General features: G+C 43.6%; 1 protein-coding gene across 2 annotated transcripts in view; it reads left to right on the forward strand.

Annotated features, from left to right (window-relative positions):
- Positions 1-23796, forward strand: part of pld1b (phospholipase D1b) — a 62647-nt gene that overhangs the window by 31377 nt on the left and 7474 nt on the right. For both annotated transcript variants that reach the window (XM_063206626.1, XM_063206625.1), the window contains exons 12-24: positions 164-245; positions 417-527; positions 1360-1542; positions 2026-2239; positions 4913-5041; positions 5181-5299; positions 5522-5635; positions 5914-6024; positions 7245-7333; positions 9296-9409; positions 12444-12493; positions 16428-16562; positions 23213-23366. In XM_063206626.1, the coding sequence (XP_063062696.1) occupies positions 164-245; positions 417-527; positions 1360-1542; positions 2026-2239; positions 4913-5041; positions 5181-5299; positions 5522-5635; positions 5914-6024; positions 7245-7333; positions 9296-9409; positions 12444-12493; positions 16428-16562; positions 23213-23366 (1605 nt within the window). The remainder of the gene's footprint in view (positions 1-163; positions 246-416; positions 528-1359; positions 1543-2025; positions 2240-4912; positions 5042-5180; positions 5300-5521; positions 5636-5913; positions 6025-7244; positions 7334-9295; positions 9410-12443; positions 12494-16427; positions 16563-23212; positions 23367-23796) is intronic.

Raw genomic sequence — 23796 nt, forward strand, 5'->3', positions numbered from 1 at the left:
GTACAGATTCTGTCTTTTTGATTGATTCGGATAAATCTTAAGCGGTGGATTTGGTATTCAGCATAACCTTAACAATCAGGATTCGGTACATCACTATTAAATATGCATGTTGTGCCGACAATTCAATTGATTGATGGCTGAAATGTCTTCCCTCTTAACACAGGCTCAGCCCTGAGATTTTCCTGAAGAGGCCGGTCGTTGAAGGAAACTACTGGCGCCTGGACTGGATTTTAAAGCGCAGAGCAGTAAGTCTGTCTGCTCTCCTATTTCAGCAAAAGCCAATACTGTATGTGGAATTTATGGCCCTGATTTTATGTGTGTACGTGCTTGTGTGTGTGCGGGCGTGCATGCGTGCGTGATGTCCCTCAATTGACGTTAAAATTCATCCATGGCTCCTTTGTCTTGCTTTTGTGTAGCAACAAGGCGTGAAGATTTTTGTCATGCTGTACAAAGAGGTGGAGCTGGCCTTGGGAATCAATAGTGAATACAGCAAACGGACACTCCTTCACCTTCATCCAAACATCAAGGTAGAAGGTCGCACACACTGAAACTCATGAAGCTCTCCGCTATGCATGGAATGTGGCGTCACACTGGCAGAGTAAATGTTTGTGCATGGGTGCCTCACAGTATGGATGTTTGTAAAATAACAGAGAGATAGAGAGATAGAGAGAGAAAGAGAGGGAGATATTTGGCTTACTCTTGCACACGTGTCATTTTTACATATGAAGCATTTTTGTTGCAAAATGACTTAAACAACATTACTTTTGCTTTTTATTAATGGAAATGACTGTTAATGTTAAAACGTGCTTTCATCTACTATAAACGTGAATTCTTAAACCTATGTAAAATGCATTATGCAATGCAATGCAAAAAATTTGAATTTCCGAAAATGTCACAACATCAGTATTTGCGAGGGTGTAGTTTACAGTATAGGTTTCCATGATGCTTTTCTATTAAGATACTGTAAGGATCAGCCATTTTGAGTGTTATTATAGCAGATGTGCTCCTAGCTCTGTATTGTGTCTGTGAATGGGAAAAACAGCCAGTGGAGGTGACGCACCACTTGGAAGCGCAGCACGTGTATGTTACTAGGGGTGACCCTCTGTATTAGAAAAGGAGCGAGTAAAACTGGTTTTCAGTGGAAGTAGATCTTAAATGTTGCAACAGACTGTAACAACCACCCACTATTTTGGAAATGGACTTAAATACCATTCACACATTATTTCTAGTCAGCCAAAAGGTAAATGAAATAAAATTTCCCAAAAAGTGTTCTCTAAATGTCAAGTTGCTGGAAATGTCTGACGTTGATGCTGTCAACAATGATGCGATTATACAATCGTGTGTATCCAATGTTTGTAGGTGATGAGGCACCCAGACCACGTGTCCTCCTCTGTGTACCTGTGGGCCCACCACGAGAAGATTTTGGTTATCGACCAGTCGGTGGCTTTCGTTGGAGGTATTGACCTGGCGTACGGACGCTGGGATGACCGAGAGCATCGCCTGACTGATGTTGGGAGTGTCACGCGAGCCATGCACACAGAGGTGATTTTGAATTTGATTTCTTTGGTGATCCACGTCCGCTATCACATCACAGATGAGCGCTGTTCTAACTGTACGTGGTATCAAAACGTACAATTTCATCATCATGTTTAAACAGGGAGGTGGAAAGAACATTCCGCCCTGTTGTACACTTCTTTTGTTTAGTCAACAATTTCAAAAAGGATAAAGTTTTGTGTATTTGGCTCTGTGGTTGTAGACCAATCGTACATACAGTATTTTTATGTCGCTATTGTTATTTTTTCTTCACAGAACTGTTCTGTCCAAGTACTCTTTTGTCCATGTAGCTACTTAGCAAAGTCTTTTCCCATATAAACTCTCTGGTAATAGTCACTGAGAAACGTTATTACCCTAGTATTATACCAGTATGGCAGTGCACAGGGCCGTTAGTAATACATTACAACTTGGTCAATGCCATTCTGGTAACAGCTCATTGATACGAGGGGCCATGTTTCACTGTGTTACCAGGCCGAGAGCGAGGCGTCTCCCACCGTGTCCAGGGCTAACGGCACCCCGGCCACTAATGGGAAAGGCGGCGGCTTGGTGCAGGACTCTCTGGACCAGCCCAAGCTGAAGGGCCAGGGCCGAGGCAAGAGGACCCGCTTCAGCATCCGCAGACACCTGCACAAGCGAGGCCTGACGCATGGAGACAGTGTCAGTAGCGTTGACAGCACGGAGGAGGGTGAGTCCAAATAAAATATAATATAATGATAGTTGTCATTATTATTATATAGTAATTGTAATAATAAATACGTATTATTATAGAATAGAATATCATAGAATAGAATATCTTTTTATTTGTTTTTATTGTAACATTATAATAACAACAACGAAATTGAGCATTGCTTGTTCATTGAGACAAGTACTCGAAAAAAAAAAAATCTAGTCCAGTCACACACATCCACACACCCAAGTATATACTTTACAAATCTCACACGCCCACCCACACATACAGTATCACAGCCATACACGTCCACATTAATGCTGTAGGTATAAATATGCATACTTACAGACAGAGCCCCAGAGGATTGGAGAGGTTATTTCTTAATTTGTAAAGCCACAAGTCCCAGTGTGGGCGTGTTTGACCAGCGTTTTTGTTAGGTGTGAGTGCCCAAAAAGTATTTTTGCGCCATTTGAGCATTTGGGTGGTAGTTGTGAATGTGTGATGTTTGTCAAGAAAGCATCTTTGTCCTAACACCACTAACCACAAGCGTAACTTCACTCTTCACATGTGCCGTTTCCCATGGCTTCAGCTGTTTCTACCTTCCTGTGCTATTTCTCACTAACATAGCAATGCAGAACTAACCAGCACTGAGGTCCAACTCACTCAACCTCTTTTGCACTTCCTGTGCAGCTCTTTGACATTATTGTCCCAGTTTTATCATATATTCATGCTGTTTAGTGATTAATAACGGGTGTTGATGTATCCTGACTCAGTATTTCACAAGGCATGACGTCAGTCAATAAGAAGTAAGAAACTGAGTCCTAGATTATTTGCTGAGTAGGTAAAAGTGATGTATAACCCTAATAGCTATCGTCATTAGCCTCCCTCTTGCCTTAAAGGGGTATGCCACTATTTTGGGCTCAATACAGTTAAAATCGTTGGCTGGGGTTTATAAAGGTGGTAAAGTGTCTTATTTTTCACGTTAAGCGTTGTCTTGCTTTAAGACAAGTTAAAAGAGGGAATATGTCGCTAAGCTAGTGAAAGTCAATGGATCCGTGTAGCATTGTAGCCCCTTTAAGCCCATCATGGCCACTGTCTAAGTCAACAGCAGTCCTTGCCTGGTAGCAGCCGCCAGACGTCACGCTCGGTGAGCCAGTCTACTGCAGCGGCTTGTTACGGGAGACTCTAAATGGCTCACCTGCTGTAGTATCCCACAGGTTGGTCAGACAGCATATCCAGCCAACTCCATTTGATACCAAGTAGATGGCTGGAGCTCAGGGTGGCTTCACCCCATGGCCTATCACACTCCGGTGAGTTCAAGCCACAGGACAGGATGGGCCCTTTTCAGTGGGATGCCGGACACTTTCAAACACCAAACACTTGCATTCAATGCCTTCAAAATGGGACTTTTCTGGCGTCACGGTGAAAAGGGCTGATAATGAATGGGCTGTAACAGGGGAGCGTCTTGTTTGCCTAAGCTTCTGAGCAAACTCTCTCCATTACATCAAAAACACTTGTGTGATGCACTGCACAGGGGTGTGTGTCCACCGCACCAGTTAAAGTGTCTTTGACTATAATGGTGGCTTAGGCTTTATACGCATCATTGTGTGGCTTTCCTTGCTGTGTGCTGCCCAGTCTTTTTATTCTGCTCATGAATGGAAAGAAGGAGGGGCATCAACATTTTCTCCACTGCATAATAGTGCTTGCTGATATCCGGTGCATTTTCCCTGTTGATGTTTCCCTGTGATTGTCTGCCTGCGCGAATGTCAGCATGTGTGCACCTTCAAAGCTAAATTTAATCAGCAATAATGCTGGGTTTTTTTTTATGTTCATATTAAACTAATGGCAGTCAGTTGGATTAATGTTGTACTGGATAAGAATAGAGGGAGAGAGCCAGTCTTTCGACATGCAGACACACAGGCATTTTTTTGGTGCGTGTGCGTGTGCGTGTGTGTGCGTGTGCGTGTGTGTGTGCGTGTGTGTGTGTGTGTGTGTGTGTGTGTGTGTGTGTGTGTGTCTAAAACGTGCAGCAAGACCACAATTGTTTACAAATGAAACTCTAAAATGATGACATTCCATGGACCCAGAAATAGCTACACGTTCCTTTATTTACCTGTAGCATTTGGTTATTTATATCTGGCTTGAGTCCAAATGTGGAAACATTAAACATTTGGTAAGTAGACAGAAATTAGCTTTTTTTCACAGGCGTTCAAACCCCTCTGATGTTTGTATCTTTGCTTTGCATGCTGGAATTCCCATTGGAGGCCTGAAGGGTTTGGTCACTCAAAGATAAACTACAGGAAATATCTTAGAGATCTGAAATGGGGAACTCCTAATTGGAATTTTGATCACAGAAAATTGGAATCTCATTTTATAGTAAAATGGCTCTGCTCCTCTACCATTTGAAGTCATTAGGGTCAAAAGAACAAAACTACCGTTAGTGATATTTTTAAAAGTTGGCAAATGATACTGTCTCTCCCCCTCCACTCTCAGAAGGTCATATTCAAACATTTAATCTCTCCTATCCCATCTTTTTATTCCTGAAAGCCAGTCTGTCTTAATCGTGTTTTGAGTAGTCTATTTCTGGCTTTCATGTCTGTGATGTTGTGCTGCTCAGAAGGGTGTGTTTGCTGTTGTATAGACCATGACTGTGCTCCCTGTGCTTTGTCGGGTTTTTTTTTCTTTCTGTAGCTGCAACAGCTGCTCAAAACACACAAGCAGATGTTGTGGGGCTCCTTGGCAATACCCGCTTCTGGCATGGAAAAGACTACTGCAACTTTGTCCACAAAGACTGGGTCCAACTCGACAAACCGTTTGATGGTGAGCTTCAACTTCCACCACATGTCAGGTTTTTTTTTTTAAAGTTACTTTGATAGAAGTAAATGACAGGATTTAACCCCCAAAAAAAGGGTAAACAAGTGAGTGGCTGGAAATTAAACCTGTTTTTGCCCCGTTCCAGATTTCATCGACAGGCACACGACTCCCAGAATGCCCTGGCACGACATCGCCTCTGTGGTTCATGGAAGGGCAGCGAGAGACGTTGCCAGACACTTCATCCAGCGCTGGAACTTCACCAAGGTCAGGGCCCAAGAGCCAGAAATAGGATTTCAACCACATATTTCAGAAACCAGGCACTGCAATAAGGCTCATGTTAGCTATAGTTTGTTTTATTAATAGATATTGCATCAGTGTCTCAGAGTTGTATTTCATGGTGCGGGTATGTCTGTGGTTCTTTGAAATGAAAGCGGTATGCTTTTGGAACAGGTTATCCATTTTCTTTTCTGGCTTTCTCTTCTCCAGCTTGTAAAACCCAAGTATAGATCTCTGTCTTACCCGTACCTGCTTCCCAAATCTCACACCACGGCTCATGAGATCAAATACCAAGTTCCCAACTGCACCACCGTCAAAGCACAGGTAAGAATCAAGAAAATGCATCACATTTGATGGCAGTATCGCAGCTTAACATAAAACACAATCAAAACATTTAAACCGTGTAATAGAAGATGGTCTTGTGTCTTGTCTCAGTTTGGCATTCTGGAAATTACTGCCATTATGTGAACATCTTTCACACTTTTTGTACTCTGTGAGCAGCCTAAATGCAAAAAATGAAGAAGGATTTGAATAAATAGTTTAGCAATGCCTTTTTCTCTGGCCCCTCCGGACTGATGAATCCATTCATTCTCTCGCCGCAGATTCTCCGATCAGCCTCTGATTGGTCTGCGGGTATAAAAACCCATGAGGAGTCTATCCACAACGCCTACGTCTATGCCATCCAGAACAGCAAGCATTACATCTACATTGAGGTATCAGCCACACGCATTATAGTGAAGGAATAATGGCTTCACTCTTGTAGCAAAATAAAGGCAATGATGCTCCATCCCTGTACTGACGAGTCTTGTTCCAGACAAAGTTAAAGTTGTCACAATTCCAATGCTTTGTTTGCAATACATTGCATGCCCTACACAGCATTGTTTCCCAACCAGGGGGTACGTGTGCCACTAGGGTACACGAGTACACTGTAGGGGGTACGTGGAAAAATGTAATGATAACAAATGAATGCAATATAGTCTCATTGGGCTAGAAGAAGAGGTATAGAGCATAGGTAGGGGGTATGGAAAATATATGTTGTGGGTCATTTGGTCATTTGTTTTAGTTAGTCTATCTAGGCTTGTTTCAAACTATAAATTCAGAGGAGTACGTAGATGTGTGCACATCCCACCCGATGGGCCAGGTGCAGGACAATGAAAGTAAATCCAAGTGAAAAAGAAGTCCGCGACACTGCTTGTCTACTGTGTATTTAATAGAGCAACGTTTCGACCTTCAGGTCTTCATCAGGCCTGATGAAGACCTGAAGGTCGAAACGTTGCTCTATTAAATACATAGTAGACAAGCAGTGTCGCGGACTTCTTTTTCACTTGTTTCAAACTATAAACTTGACTCAGAGCTCAGGAGACAGCGTATCATTGCTCAGTGTCTTAACCAACAGTCAAAGTACATACAGTACATGCATGCACTACAGCTCATACTTGTAGAGCGTAGAAGTATTAGTACTCTCACAAACACCAGTGGTATAATATTATGGCTTCAACTTTGTAATATCGTACTGCAAGGGTTGTAATTACATCTATTTCTACTTCTATTTGTACTTCATACAACTCTGCTTAAAGGGACACTGTGCAGGAAATGGTCAAAAAGGGTACTGCAACTATGCTGCTCATTGAAACTGGGCTGCCAATTGCCTATTGGCTATTTTTGGAAATTCAAAATGGAGGACCATGGAGAAGATCCCCTTTTCATGTATGAAAAGTGCAATTTTTCAAGTCATAATGAATACTTAGAATTTGATGGTGGAGTTAAGTATTCATGAAAAAGATAACATTAGTGAATGGGCAACATGAATTCTGGAAATAAACAACTAAAAATCTCACACAGTGTCCCTTTAATGCTTACTTGATTTGATGTACTTGATTGTTTACAATTTGTCTTACTTATTAATTTCATCTTTCGTTTTACTATTCTTTAGAATCAGTTCTTCATAAGCTGTGCGGACAATAAGCATGTCTTCAATAAGATTGGAGACGCCATTGCCGAGAGGATCATCAGAGCCTACAAGTGAGCGGCCAGTCTTTCTCCATATTATTCATGTGGTTTGTCATTGTTGTGAATGGCCTGTTCTTGCCATCCGTAAACCTCAGGTCAATTTACACTTCCCTCCACCTTACCTCACAGTAGGGACACATGGAGGTGAAACGAGTGAAGCGAAATTCAGTATTCCATACAGACGGCTCAACCGTCATCAGGTCATCAGGGCGAATCAAATAGCATGAAACATTTGTGTCGTTGATTTGATTGGCCACCGCAGGCGAAATTCGTTCCTAATTTTCTCTGTATTAAACTTGGTCAACTAATTTTGCTTCGCTTTGCTCCTGTTCGCTTCGCCTTCGCCTCCCTCATAGGCATAAATAGCGACGTTCGCTTCGCTTGGCCAAATTCGCATCTATATGTCTCTAGCGTCAGAGTCTGGCCTTCTGAGAGGAGGTCACTCATGTCGTTAGACAATATGACCAGTGATCAATGGGTGCATTACATGTGGGCCGATTACACATCACATTTCAAACTTCAACCGATTTCACCCTGCCCACCTCCAGATGTGTTGTAAAGGCCATATGCTTCTTCCCTGGTGTGGACATAGAAGCAATTGAGTTGCTGCTTGGCAACTCAATAGACGATCTATATTTGTACTGTTTCAAAGCAGAATACCAAATCACCACACCACACCCCTTCCCTACATGATCACACACACACACACACACACACACACACACACACACACACACACACACACACACACACACACACACACACACACACACACACACACACATAATGTGCACAAGCATAATGTGCACACACTGGCACACCCACACACATGCGTAGGCACACACACACACACACACACACACACACACACACACACACACACACACACACACACACACACACACACACACACACACACACACTTTTTAAAATACCCTGCTGCACATGTTGTCTGGTTAACTAGCCGCAGATGTGGACTGAGCTGTCTCCAGATGGCTACCTCCAGCTCTTCGCTTTTAAGCTTTCATGTTATTTTTCTGAGAAAGGGACATGTACAGGGCATTTACATGGAAGGTGTGGATAACTGCGGATAACTTTGCTCTATACAAGACACTTCTGAAGACAGACTCACATTTCACAGGGGAATAAAGACAAAGACCAGGACTTATGGGATAATGTTTTTGGAGTCATTGGTCTACAGCAGATTTGGACACCAAATAGATTTGGCATAAATAAAATACAGCACTTCAGGAAAAGAAACCTTATATTCATAGATTTTAATCCCATTGTTATGCTGTGGGCTCTACGTACAGGAAAAGGGCTTAAATATCTCACAGGCAGTTGAGCGAAAGGATTTTGCATTGAGGAATGGTTCAGACCGGTGCGGAAGACTGGTAAATGGCTTCAAGGAAGTATCTCACTGGAGTCAGTTCAGCCAAAGTACTGTACGCAACACCAGTGGAGTTCTCAAAAAAGTCAATATGCGTAGCTAATATCCTGATGAACCTGATTAAGTGACTTGCGAAACATGTTGTTCAAACCATGTTGTTCAAACCATGTGTAAACCAAAACGCATGCAGCAAATCTAAGCCAATCAGGGTGTTGTGATTCATTTATCCCATGAGTTCCTGGACTGAGTGACACCAGTTGTTAAGTGTTTGGGTGACCTCCTCTGTTCGTGTAGACAAAACATATTTTAAGTCTTTTCTCTTTCAAAGACATAATATTTTTATCTTCTCTCTTCTCAACTTATCGTAGATGATCTTGGAAATGCATTTCTTCAGTCAGTTTAACATTGTTATTCGAATCTCCTAATATTTTAAACCTGAGATTATGTCAAAGACTGTCCTAGGCCCTAAAAGGATTTCCCATCTTAAATGTCTCATTTTCTCTCTCTCTCTCTCTCTCTCTCTCTCTCTCTCTCTCTCTCTCTCTCTCTCTCTCTCTCTCTCTCTCTCTCTCTCTCTCTCTCAGGGAGAACAAGAAGTATCGTGTCTATGTGGTGACCCCTCTTCTGCCCGGGTTTGAGGGAGATATCAACACAGGGGGTGGCAGTGCCATCCAGGCCATCATGCACTTCAATTACAGGTGAACTGGGCATCTTAAACATGCATTTTGTTTTGTTTTGTAGGGAGCATGGCTCTAAATTAACACCGGCCAACCAGCCAAATGCTGGTGACAACTCAGGTTGGCTGGTAGAAAGGAGAGAATCAATACACACGGTTAATGAGCAAACAAAGCAAAACTCAAAACAAAGCCTTCAGAGCAGGAGACGTAGCTGGCCTAAAGACAGCAAGGGCTAACCTGTCCCAGGGCATCAGGAAAGCAAAAAAGGAATACTCAGACAAAATAACAACACACTTCAAAGACAGCAGAGATGCACAGAGCCTGTGGCAGGGCATACAGGCCATCACGGACTATAAGCCTGCACCACGAAGCTGTGACAACAACACCTCTCTGCTAAACGACCTGAACAGTTTCTTTGCCCGCTTTGAAGCACAAAATGACACTCACCCACAGAAAACTCCCCCTCCCCCCCATGATCAACCCCTTTACCTGTCCTCTGCCAGTGTTAAGAGGACACTGGCCACCATCAACCCACGCAAAGCAGCTGGCCCAGACAACATACCAGGCCGAGTGTTGAAGGATTGTGCAGAAGAGCTGAAGGATGTCTTCACAGACATCTTTAACATCTCTCTGGAGCAAGCAGTCATCTCATCACTTTTCAAAGCTGCTACTATCATACCTGTGCCGAAGAAATCATCACCATCATGCTTCAATGACTACCGTCCTGTAGCACTGACGCCCATAATCATGAAGTGCTTCGAACGGCTAGTCCTGTCACACATCAAAGCCACCCTACCCCCCACCCTGGACCAGTTCGCATACCGAGCCAAGCGATCCACGGAGGATGCAATTTGCTCTGCCCTCCATCCAGCCCTCACCCACTTGGACAATAAAGACTCATATGTGAGAATGCTGTTCATTGACTTCAGTTCAGCATTCAATACCATAATACCACAACAACTCATCAGAAAACTGGACAAACTAGGTTTCAGCACCTCCCTCTGCAACTGGCTGCTGGACTTCCTGATGCAAAGACCCACAAGCAGTACGGGTAGGGAACAACACCTCGAGCACCCTGACCCTGAGCACGGGGGCTCCGCAAGGTTGTGTTCTCAGCCCCCTGCTGATCACGCTGCTGACACACGACTGCACAACGACCCACAGCACTAACCATCTAGTGAAGTTTGCGGATGATACAACACTGGTGGGCCTCATCACCAAGGGCGATGAGACTCACTACAGAGAAGAAGTAGACCTGCTGGCCAGATGGTGCAAAGACAACAACCTCCTGCTGAATGTCAACAAGACCAAGGAGATTGTTTTCAACTTCCAAAGGGTCTAAAAACAACTGCCACCACTGACCATCGACGGCGATGCTGTGGAGAGAGTGAGCAGCACCAAGTTCCTTGGAGTGCACATCAGCGACGACCTCTCTTGGACCACCAACACTACATCACTGGCGAAGAAGGCCCATCAGCGTCTCTACTTCCTGCGCAAACTAAAGAAGGCAAGTGCTACACCCTCCATCATGACAACATTCTACAGAGGAACCATAGAGAGCGTCGTGTCCCACTGCATCACAGTGTGGGGAGGGGGAAGCTGCACGGAGAAAAACAGGAAGACACTCCAGCGTGTTGTGAACACAGCGAAGAAGATCATTGGAGTACCACTCCCCTCCCTGCAGGACATTTACACCACACACACGCCTCACCCGGAAAGCACTGATGATCATCAAAGACACAAGCCACCCTGCACACAAACTGTTCAGCCTCCTGCCCTCTGGAAAGAGGTACAGGCGCCTCCGTTCCCGTACCACCAGGCTGGCGAGCAACACAATGCACCAAGCGATCAAGATGCTGAACACTCAACCCACTCTCCCTCCACTGTCAGCCTCCAGCCAGCAAGGCCACTGACAACCCCCCCCCCCATCCCCCACCACCATATCTGCGACTGAACATTCCACCTGCACTACTATACTTGTGACTGAACTTTCAACCTGCACTAACTCAAAACATGCACACACACACACAACACACACACACACACACACACACACACACACACACACACACACACACACACACACACACACACACACACACACACACACTCACACAAGCACACTGCACTTTCTGCACTAAACCCAAACATACACACACTGACACACACACACACACACACACACACACACACACACACACACACAGACACACGAACACACACACAAGACGCACACCGCACCTTCTACCTGCACTAAACACATACACACACATACACACACACACACACACACACACACACACACACACACACACACACACACACACACACACACACACACACTGCTGCTGGTGTACTTGACAGACCTTTTTTTAATATTTATTTTCTTCAAAATGCTACTATTACCATGTCAGAACGCTATAAAGGACTTTTTTTTTTTTTAGGAAAAGCACAAAAGCACAACAAATACCTCTTAATGTATGTCCTCTACAAGTCTTCTGTTGTCCAGTCTTGCACTTTAAATGTCTGTATGAGCACTGTCTATGTCCATACTGTCTTAAGTCCATGTATAAGTACTGTCTATGTCTATACTGTCTATGTCCTTACCTAGATTAGTCTATGTCTGTATGGGAAAGCAAGAAATGTAATTTCAAATTCTTTGTATGACCAGTGCATGTAAAGAAATTGACAATAAAACCTACTTGACCTACTTGACTTGACTTGAATGAGTTTTTAACATGAGACACTCACCATGCTCTGGAATGCTGTTGATGGCTTAGGCTGAAACGTTTGCTTGTCATGCTTTCCCACCAAACTACCATTAGTGTGCAGCCTTTCAATAAGTGCAACCTTGAGGAGGGACATAGTACTGTATAGTATAGGTTGATGGACACCTTTTAAAAACGCATTAGTGCACTCTGGTTGGATGCATATGATACAGGTGTCTGAAAAACAGGTATCTGTTTCACACATTTGACTGTGTGAATTTCTGAATGTGAATTGGTCTCCTTCAACAAGTGTCAAGTCGTTTCATGTTCCTGTTTGTGTCTTTCAGGACGATGAACCGCGGCGACTGCTCGATCATCTCCCAGCTCCAAAGAGAGAGTAAGTAACCTGCTGCCTGCTACCAGGGGTAGATCATGACTCCATGGGCCCCTGGGCCAGACAACAGGAAAGACCCCCCCTCCATTGGTGTTGCTAGTTTTAAAGAAAAGATTCACTGTTTTAGGTCAGAGGAGTGTACAATGGGAAGCTTTGGTTGAACAGCCATTTCACCCAACGTCCTTAAAATTTGCGTTTGTTACATAGTTACTACACAATAACCGGGTTATGATTTGGCATTTCCTGCATGGTGGTAAGGGCAAAGGGGAACATGAAAATACATGCAAATTTGGTGCGCTGTCTGAGAACTGGTGTGGAAGTCAGAATGTCCACACATTACACCACAGGCAATGGGCCAAATGAACATGTCTAACACATTCTTGCACTAAAAGTCGGGCGCCAAGTAATCCATACCTGTTACCGATTGACTTTTGTGTAAATACAAATACACATGCGAGCGCGCGCACACACTAACACACACACACACACACACACACACACACACACACACACACACACACACACACACACACACACACACACACACACACACACACACACATGGATACACATACACACACACACAGACTCAGACACACACACACACACACACAAAGTAATAATAGTATTCTAGCCTTGTACATTAGATTTTAGACCTAGCGCCTGAAGACCATGTCTGTGCCCGCACTTCACTTATCTGAAAGGCTTTGTCTCCAACAACAAAATAGCCTTGAAAAACACAATTGGCCTATTTAGGATTTGAACGGGTTAGACTAAAATCACATCTTAACCATTTTTTCATCCTAGTAGGCCCTTCCTTTTGTGCCTCATACATGCTCCAATCTCTCTCTCCCTCTCTCTCCCTCTCTCCTCCACACACACATACACACATACACACACACACACACACACACACACACACACACACACACACACACACACACACACACACACACACACACACACACACACACACACACACACACACACACACACACACACACACACACCACTACACTACACTTTTGGACTGTAGTGTAGTGATCTAAGTTCAGCTCCATGCCGCGTGCCTAGAGGCCTAAAAAGCAGGCCAATCAGAAGAGGCCGAGGCAAGGCATCGCAGGCCTCCTTACTTCACTTCAGAGTGAAGTTTCTGTGCCAGTGTGAATTATCCAGCAGCCACTTGGTGTTGCCTTGCAGAGTCACTGGGTCTGCAGGAGAGAGGAGAGAGGTAGCCGGACCACACACACTCAACGTTATTGGCTGGATAACGTGACTTCTGATGGGATGGGTCCACTTGTCCTCAAGGACTGACTTGCTGCTTCATTACATTCAGAGAGAGAGCAAACAGAAGGCTAGTGCAGGGCCGGTGCTAGTCAGTTTGGTGCCCTAGGCAAATGCCCCTTTCCTTTTCAGGCATTTACAGTAGGAATTGGTATCTGTAAACACAGTGCTGCACAGCTGATGTAGTACCAACATATGAAGAGTTCAGATGCAAAACCCCCTAACTCCATTTCTGAAGACCTGCACTTCTATATTTTCAGAAAACCCTTTTGTTGGTTTGGTTTACATTCATGTACTTGATAATACATATAAATAGTTATATTACATCAATTAAATAAAAAAGATGCAATTTTGATAGCTTTGTATTAAATAAAAAATAATTAGGATTATTTTCTCAAAAGGCACTTAGGGGTTTTTGCATCTGAACTCTTCATATACCAACCGTACAAAATGCCCAGGAGTAATCATTGGCAATGTAAAAAATTGAATGTTTTATTTTTCTTGACGTTTTAATTCTGAAGGGCTTTCGGGTGCCTCAATCAAATTTGACACCCTAGGTTACCGCCTTGTCTGCCTATGCCTAGTGCCGGCCCTGGGCTAGTGTGTGCAGTATACTGTAGGCCTGCGTACAAGGTGAGCCAGGGAACACCCAATACTCCCCCAGAGGCTCCACTTGGGTTCGGTTATTAGCACGCGAGGATGGTCGCAGGTTTCTATGGCAGCACAAACAGGAATGTTTGCGGTTGCTGTCTCTCTTTTTGTCTGCTTTTTCCCCCCATCAGTGAGTGTAATCAGAGGTCTATAGTGACTGAAGAAGGCTTCAGGCGGATGTGTTATTATATTTACCACATGGATTATAAAGGAGTTTCATTTTTCACATGCATATAAATATTGAAATTAGAGTTGTGTGCCAAAGTGCTAAAAAAATCAACACTTTGAGGAGTAAGGATTTCTCCAATTTTTTTTCTAGAATTTTACTCAAACGTCGCTACAGCTCCCATAAATACTGCTCGAAGGGAGAATAAAGTCTCAGTAATACACTCGCCTCCAAAAGAGTTGTCGCCTACCCATCTGTTTGGAATAACAGCTAATAACCTGACTTTCAATTAATCACTTGGCTTCAGAAGTCACTCATATGAAAGCTACAACCCTCTCGAATGAAAATGTATGTACAAAAATAAATTTCATGCACCAAAGAAAGATTGACGCTTTAATGAACACAGACAGGGCAGATTTTGACAAGACAAAAGTTTTGTCGCCTATCGAACATAATGTGAAAATGAGCAGATAAGTCACTTCAAAACACTTCAAATACGCAGATCGGGTGTCATACTTAATCACTGGTTCACTCACACCTCTCCAGAAAATCAACTTTGGCCTTAGGTGTATGTTTAGGGTCATTGTAATCATGGAAAGCAACACAATGAAAATCAATGGAGTTCAATGAGAGATGGTGACATATTTGCTATTCGTAGAGCAATACATTTTTAACTTCATGATGTAATCAATGATAAAAGCCCTCACACACCAGCAGCATGCATGCAGCTCCACATAAGAGCTGTATCCCTCCCATGTTTGACTTTAGGCACCATGTATTTTTTCCAAATTCTTCACCTTTAACACCAAAGAAGTCTCTCCCACTGTCCTGTCTCAAAAAAGCCAGCCAAGAGTATGTCAGGCCTAATTCTGACAAAAATGAAGGCTAATGAGACTCATACTCTGAAATCAAGATCCCAAGATCAACCATTTTAGAACTGATAGCATCAGAACTATATGGTGTTGGAGATGAAGAATATGAGAAAAGAGAAATGGTGCATAAAGTGAAACATGGTACAGATACAGCTCTTATGAGGAGCTGCATGCATGCTGCAGGTGTTTGGGGGCTTTTATCATTGATTAAATCATGAAGTTAAAAATGTATTGCTCTACGAATAGCGAATATGTCACCATCTCTCATTGAACTCCATTGATTTTCATTGTGTTGCTTTCCATGATTACAATGACCCTAAACATGCACCTAAGGCCAATGTCGATTTTCTGGAGAGGTGAGAGTGATTCAGTGATTAAGTATGACACCCAATCTGCGTATTTGAAGTGTTTTGAAGTGACTTATCTGCTCCTTTTCACATTATGTTCCATAGGCGACAAAACTTTTGTCTTGTGAAAATCTGCCCTGTCTGTGTTCAATAAAGGGTCAATCTGTCTTTGGTGCATGAAATTTATTTTTGTGCATACATTTTCATTCGGGAGGGTTGTAGCTTTCATATGAGTGACTTCTGAAGCCAAGTGATTAATTGAAAGTCAGGTTATTAGCTGTTATTCCAAACAGATGGATAGGCGACAACTCTTTTGGAGGCGAGTGTACAATGACTGTTGCCCTGTCCAGTTTTTCATTGACCCCACCCCTTCTCGACATACTTTATATTTTACAGATGATCTTGGAAATGCATTTCTTCAGTGTCAGTTTAACAATGTTACTCGAATCTCGAATCTTTTAAAACTGAAATTATGAAAGACCCCGTAGGCCCTAAAAGGATTTTCCAACCTCAAATATTTGTCTCTGTCCCTCTCTCTCTCTCTCTCTCTCTCTCTCTCTCTCTCTCTCTCTCTCTCTCCCTCTCTCTCCACCTCCACCTCCACCCTTTCTCTCCAGTGTCTGATCACTGGATGAACTACATCTCCTTTGGTGGCCTGAGGACCCATGCTGACCTGGAGGGCAAACTAGTGACTGAGCTCATCTACGTTCACAGCAAAATGCTCATTGCTGACGACAACACTGTCATCATTGGTGAGAGAAAGGAACACACACACACACACACACACACACACACACACACACACACACACACACACACACACACACACACACACACACACACACACACACACACACACACACACACACACACACACAGTTACACATAATTATTGACTTTGCCCTGAGGAAGACTTCATTTGTGGTGGAAACATGTTGACATTATAATAATGAGTAGGCACAGTTTAAAAAGTTTAAAAAAATATATATATATCCCCTTACTCCTGGTGATAGACTGCTGAGTGCCTGGGACCTGTTGCTTTGTTTACACGTAATTCACTGTTTACTGACATACTAGCTTTTAACATGGGTTTTATTAACCTATTAAGCTTACCTACGGCAGCTGACTTTCAAGATGTACGTTGATGGAACTTGAGTTGCCGGCCTCTTTTTCCCCCCTCTTTACCTGTACACGTTGCTATAGTAACAGGCTATACACTTAACCTTATCTGGGGCGAGTTGTGTTCAGGACGAGCACGAGTTTGGCCCCTCCCGTTTTAGTCACTGAGGTTCCCCGTATGACTCACTGAAGATGGTTTAGAGTAGACATTGAAACGGAGAAGAGGACATACAGTTACGATGAGGAAGTCCAGTAGTCTTGGTTGCAGGTCTGGCCAAAACACAACATGGACGAATGAATGAATGAATGAATGAATGAATGAATGAATGAATGAATGAATGAATGAATGAATGAATGAATATAGTGTCTTCAAAGTTGTTGCCCTTCTTCTTGAGTGCTCTCAGAACCACTGCCAAGAATGATGGGAAAGTTGCTGATGGTGAAGAAAAACTCTAGTAACACTTTTATGTTGTAGGGGATGCAGTGTATCTGCCGAACTATGTACTGTAGATGCGAGCTGGTAGCCTCTTACTGCAGATGGGGGCACCGGCGGGCCTATTCACTATTTGCTGAAAATACTCAACTACATCATAACAACATTGCTATGACGGTACCGAGAGCCTTAAGGAACAGATTAAGACATAGCCATTACAATTTTGGTGACAATAAGGTTATAACTGCTCTGCACTAAGGGGTAAACAATGTGTCAAATCATGTACTACTTACATGTGTGTACATACAGTTACAGTATGTTCTAAAATGTGGTGTATCACAGAGCATAATAAGGTTGATGCAGTGTAAAATTGACATAAACTGGGAATGGTTTTGGCAATGGTAAATACAGTCCAAATGAAGCTCTTGTGTGTCTGACTTCTTGAGAAATCTTTGAGCGCTAGAAGATTTCCTGATAGAGCACAAATAAGATTAATACAATAGATAGTATTACAGCTTGTTCTGCCAAACCGGCCCTAAGCAGGAAGTTCTTCTCAGCATCTGTCATTATTTCCCTGTGCAGATTTTCCCCTCTGAACTTCAATGGATCTTTGACCCTTGGCACGCTACACCTCATGCAACAATATACTGTTTCCCACTCAATATACAGTAGGTTCAGTCGGATAGGTCAAAGTGGGGTAAACCATTTTGCTGATTTGCAGTTGCAGAAATGAAAAGAATCATCTCTCGTTAATACTCCTCTCTATAGTTTGCAGACTTATTAATAGAGCAGTTGTGGGTAAGCGGTTAGGGCGTCAGACTTGTAGCCCAAAGTTGCCGGTTCGACTCCCGACCTGCCAGGTTGGTGGGGGGAGTAATTAACCAGTGTTTTCCCCAATCTTCTCCATGACTGAGGTACCCTGAGCATGGTACCGTCCCGCCGCACTGCTCTCTTTCGGGCGCCAATGGGAGCTGCCCCCTTGCACGTTGGGTGAGGCATAAATGCAATTTCGTTGTGTGTTGTGTGCACTTGTGTGCTGTGGAGTACTGTGGTAATGGGAGTGGGCTTTTACTTTCACTTAAATCACTCAGAATTATGACACTGTTTATATAATTTGTTCTTTTTTTGCCGTGAGGGGGGCCTATCGCAACCTGTAGCCTAGGGCCCCCGGGCCATCTTAATCAGGCCCTGATAGTGGATCATACATCACAGTACTGGTAGACAGACCTTAGAATCCAATATTGCACTACAAAGTAAAAAAAAAATGTGGCCGTCAGTAGATGTCGCTCATCTGAAATAACTCTGGCTAGTCAATGCTCAATACTGTAGATCTTAATCAGGTATATGATTACGTACTGTATTATGCCTGATGAAGATCCAGGGGATCAAAATATTTCATGTTTTATTTGAATACGTTTATATATTTGGAGCACAAATGTATTAGACAGACCAACCGTGTACTGCATCAATCAATGTGCACATGGGCAGTAATGGTAAGCGGTTAGTGTCAGGCTTGTGGCTAAAGCGTTGACGGTTCAATTCCTGACCAGCCAGGTTGGTGGGGGAGTAATCAAACAGTGTCTCCCCCATTCTCCAACATAACTGAGGTAGCCTGAGCATAGGACTGTATCGCCGCACTGCTCCTTTGGGGCGCCATTTGGGCCTGCTCCCTTGCATGTGTAACGCATGCCAACTAGCAGAGTTCGGCAGTAAAACATTAGTAAACCTCCCTCCCCAGGTCTCATACAGTATCAGTAGTGTTGAGCTATTGGTCTCTATCTTTGGCTCTGTGGTATGATGCTGTGTCAGAGGAGAAAATCTGCACTCACAAGCTGAGTCTCATTATTTATTTATCAAATACCACCATGTCCACAAGCAGACGCGTTTTGGCCCTTAAGCCATCATCAGTGCGTTCAGCATGCTGTGTCTCCCATGCCGAACTGGAGCATTGACTGGCAGGTTGCGGGTTCAAGCCCCGAGTGGCGAACTAGCACAAGATGACCTCAGTTACACATGGGTGAGACATAAATGCAGTTTCGTTGTGTGTAGTGAGCACTGTGTACTGTGGAGTGCTGTGTCGTAAGAGAAAGCCCACCTGGGAAACTCCTATTATTATTATTATTATTATTATTACCTCCGCCAGGAGGTTATGTGATCGCCAACAAGTGTAGTGTCGGGGTAGGCAATGATTCCGCTAGCTGCGACCAGTCGAGTCGACATGTCTCTCGCTAAGCAATTGCGTTTGCAGCACAACGTTGGTGTCACGATATTGAAACAGCTAGAAATGATACAAGTGGAGTTACCTCTCAAAAGTTTGTTTAGCCTTACGAAATAGCCCAAAACAATAACTGACACCCCACAACCATCCATGCACTGCCACTGGATAGGCTAAGGAGATTCTTCCACATTTCATTCTGATTCAATAATTAAGTGAACGGCTCAAAGTAGCCACAGTAGCCTATGTTGTCTTGTTATTACTATATATAGGCCTGTGTGTGTGTGTGTGTGTGTGTGTGTGTGTGTGTGTGTGTGTGTGTGTGTGTGTGTGTGTGTGTGTGTGTGTGTGTGTGTGTGTGTGTGTGTGTGTGTGTGTGTGTGTGTGTGTGTGTGTGTGTGTGATTACTACTGTAGAATATGTAGGCCCACTACAGGTGTTGGCCAATGAAAATTGTTCTTTTTAATTTTTATTTTGTTTTAGATGGTAGCCTAATGAAAGGCATGCTGCCAATCATCAACAATGTGACTAATATGTAGCGATGAGCTTCCAGGCTTAAGTGCATTTTCAAATCACAGAAGGCATATAGCATGAACAATCACTTTGCCAATAAAACAATCAAAGGTTAACTAAACAGACCACAGCTAGAGGACATGTAAATGATAAAAGAGACAGATAGAACTATAATTTGGTTACGACTTGACGGTTCAATTACCTGAACACAAATGCTATGTAGCCTATAGGCCTAAATTAGGCCTATTGCAACCACATCATGACTCCACACCTACTGAACTTCCTTGGCGGAGGTCTGCGTTCTCTGAATGCATTCTAGTTATTATTATCATTATTATTATTATTATTATTATGTGTCTCCTTGGGGCTGCAGTGCTGTGTGATGGGGGATGATGTGGATTTACATTAGCTCTCTGCCGCCCTCTACTGTTAGACTGAAAAACATGGCTGCTGTTAGGAGACACGCTGAGGCAATACAGTAGTGTACCCGGGCTGGATTAACACACAAGGTAGATATGGATGCAGCCTAGGGCTAGGGGGCCCCACAGCTGAGGAGCTCCTGATTGGTCAACGGGGGAAATCACTTTTGCTTAATTGCACATGCAGTATTGAAAAACCCTCTCTTGTTTATACTCCAATTTATAGCTTGGAATTATTGCTCTGTTTATTTGATTTTGTGATGATTTTTTTTCTGTGGGGGGGCTATGGCAACCTGTAGCCAAGGGGCCTCGGTCCATTTTAATCCAGCCCTGAGTGTACCATACCACAAGAATTGTCATATTTGCAAACAAAATGTTTGGTGTCAAGTAAAGGACTTGGGTTGGGAAGGTTTGAGTCCGGCCTGGGGCATGTCCAAATTCTACCCCGTCTCTCTCCCCATTTTTTCCTGTTTCCATCTTCACTGTCCTGTCCCATTAAAGGCAGAAATACCCTTAAAACAAAGAAAAGGACTTGGGTTACGTTTCAAAAGCGGTTTCAGTGAGTCTTATTAGTTTGTTTTACCAGTGACAAGTCACTAACATGTGCCTTGATAAGGACTTGGTGATCTTTACCCACTTATATGCATTCATCAATTATGAAGAATTGTGTCTATTCCTGGGTGTCTATTCCATGGAAGAATCCGCCAACTGCATCAAGAACAGAGTCATCAATCTCTGATTGATATAAAGAGGCTTTTAAAAACCTCTGTCTTCCGAGAACACAGCGAAGAAGATCATTGGAGTACCACTCCCCTCCCTGCAGGACATTTACACCACACGCCTCGCCCGGAAAGCACTGATGATCATCAAAGACACAAGCCACCCTGCACACAAACTGTTCAGCCTCCTGCCCTCTGGAAAGAGGTACAGGCGCCTCCGTTCCCGTACCACCAGGCTGGCGAGCAGCACAATGCACCAAGCGATCAAGATGCTGAACACTCAACCCACTCTCCCTCCACTGTCAGCCTCTAGCCAGCAAGGCCACTGACAACCCCCCCCCATCCCCCACCACCATATCTGCGACTGAACATTCCACCTGCACTACTATACTTGTGACTGAACTTTCAACCTGCACTAACTCAAAACATGCACACACACACACACACACACACACTCACACACACACACACACACACACACACACACACACACCACACACACACACACACACACACACACACACACACACACACACACACACACACACACACCACACACACACACACACACACACACACACACACACACACACACACAAGCACACTGCACTTTCTGCACTAAACCCAAACATAAACACACTGACACACACTGACACACACACACACACAGACACACGAACACACACACAGACGCACACCGCACCTTCTACCTGCACTAAACACACACACACACACACACACACACACACACACACACACACACACACACACACACACACACACACACACACACACACACACACACACACACACACACACACACACACACACACTGCTGCTGGTGTACTTGACAGACCATTTTAATATTTATTTTTCTTCAAAATGCTACTATTACCATGTCAGAACGCTATAAAGGACTTTTTTAGGAAAAGCACAAAAGCACAACAATACCTCCTAATGTATGTCCTCTACAAGTCTTCTGTTGTCCAGTCTTGCACTTTAAATGTCTGTATGAGCACTGTCTATGTCCATACTGTCTTAAGTCCATGTATAAGTACTGTCTATGTCTATACTGTCTATGTCCTTACCTAGATTAGTCTATGTCTGTATGGGAAAGTAAGAAATGTAATTTCAAATTCTTTGTATGACCAGTGCATGTAAAGAAATTGACAATAAAACCTACTTGACTTGACTTGACTTGAATAGGCCTATCTCCTCACTCAATCAAAGCTAGCATCCTCTTCTACTTCCCTCATACTTTTCCTGTGATCTCTCACCACGGTTCACCGCAGTATGATTTGTTTTTGTTTTAAAAAATTGATGTGGAGAAATCGGCCCTCTAGAAAATGGTGTTCGTTGAGTCATTCGAGTACATTTTCTGCAGAAAATGCAGTAATGATAAAGTCTGTTGTATTTTGCAGAACACAAAGGAACCCAATTTACTGTAGATGTGATCTGTTACCTGATTAAGTGATGAAAAGAAATGAGATGCACGCAATGGCTAATTATGAATGTCAATATTGTGATGTGTACGATATGTTATAAAGACAAAAGATGTGCAAAGAGTTAAAAAAGAAGGAGAGGAGAGTGATGCATTAAGTCTGTTTGAAGTAAGAAATAACCTTTTTCACTAATCACTAATCACTAAAATCAGTGTGCCTCGGATCTTTAACCCCTTAGCGCAGAGCCTACTGTATGTTCTAACCTTACTGTCATCAAAATTGTAATGGGTATGTTTCAATCTCAATGCTTTCAGTAATGGCATAGCAATGTTGTTATAATGTAGTGTAGTATCTTCAGCAAATGGTGAATAGGCCTGCCGGCGACCCCATCTGCAGCGAGAGGCTACGACTATCACCTTCAGCAAGGAGCCTACTGTTTGGGCCTTCATATTTTGGGGATGGTCACAAGCGATGTTCTGATGTACAAAGAGCTTGTCTTATTCATGACTCTTCTGTGTTTTGTCCCCCAATGTGTCCATCAGGCTCAGCCAACATCAATGACCGCAGCATGCTGGGCAAGAGGGACAGTGAGGTGGCGGTCATCTACCAGGACACGGAGACGGTGACTTCAGTGATGGACGGGGAGGAGTACCAGGCAGGACCGTTTGGCCTGCAGATCCGACTGGAGTGCTTCAGGTGACTATTTGTGCCGTGATTGTATAGTGAATGCTGTGTTGGAGGCAGCCGTGGTGTAATGGAGACACCAGAGATTCTTTAAGTATAGAGATATGCCATTGTAATAGGTTGCTATGGGCACCTAACATGACCAGGTTCCGATCTGCCTAAAGGGGGTGTCATAATGCTCCTAGCATTGAATAGAACAGTCCTTAGGTCTGCCTAGGTCTGCCTAATAGAACCCGGAAACAATGGGCCAATGGAACCTCTCTCTCTACTCTCTCTGGAGACACTGGCTGTTTCCCGGTCTCCAGTGTTCTAGCCTTGCTAGGACGTGAAACGCCCAGTGATTGGATACTCTTTGGTGAACTCCGCTAAGTATCCAATCACTGGGCGTTGCACGTCCTAGCAAGGCTAGGACACTGGACGTTGGGAAACTGTCATTGAGACA

This window comes from Engraulis encrasicolus, chromosome 9 (genome assembly GCF_034702125.1).
Source record: "Engraulis encrasicolus isolate BLACKSEA-1 chromosome 9, IST_EnEncr_1.0, whole genome shotgun sequence".
Classification (NCBI taxonomy): domain Eukaryota; kingdom Metazoa; phylum Chordata; class Actinopteri; order Clupeiformes; family Engraulidae; genus Engraulis; species Engraulis encrasicolus.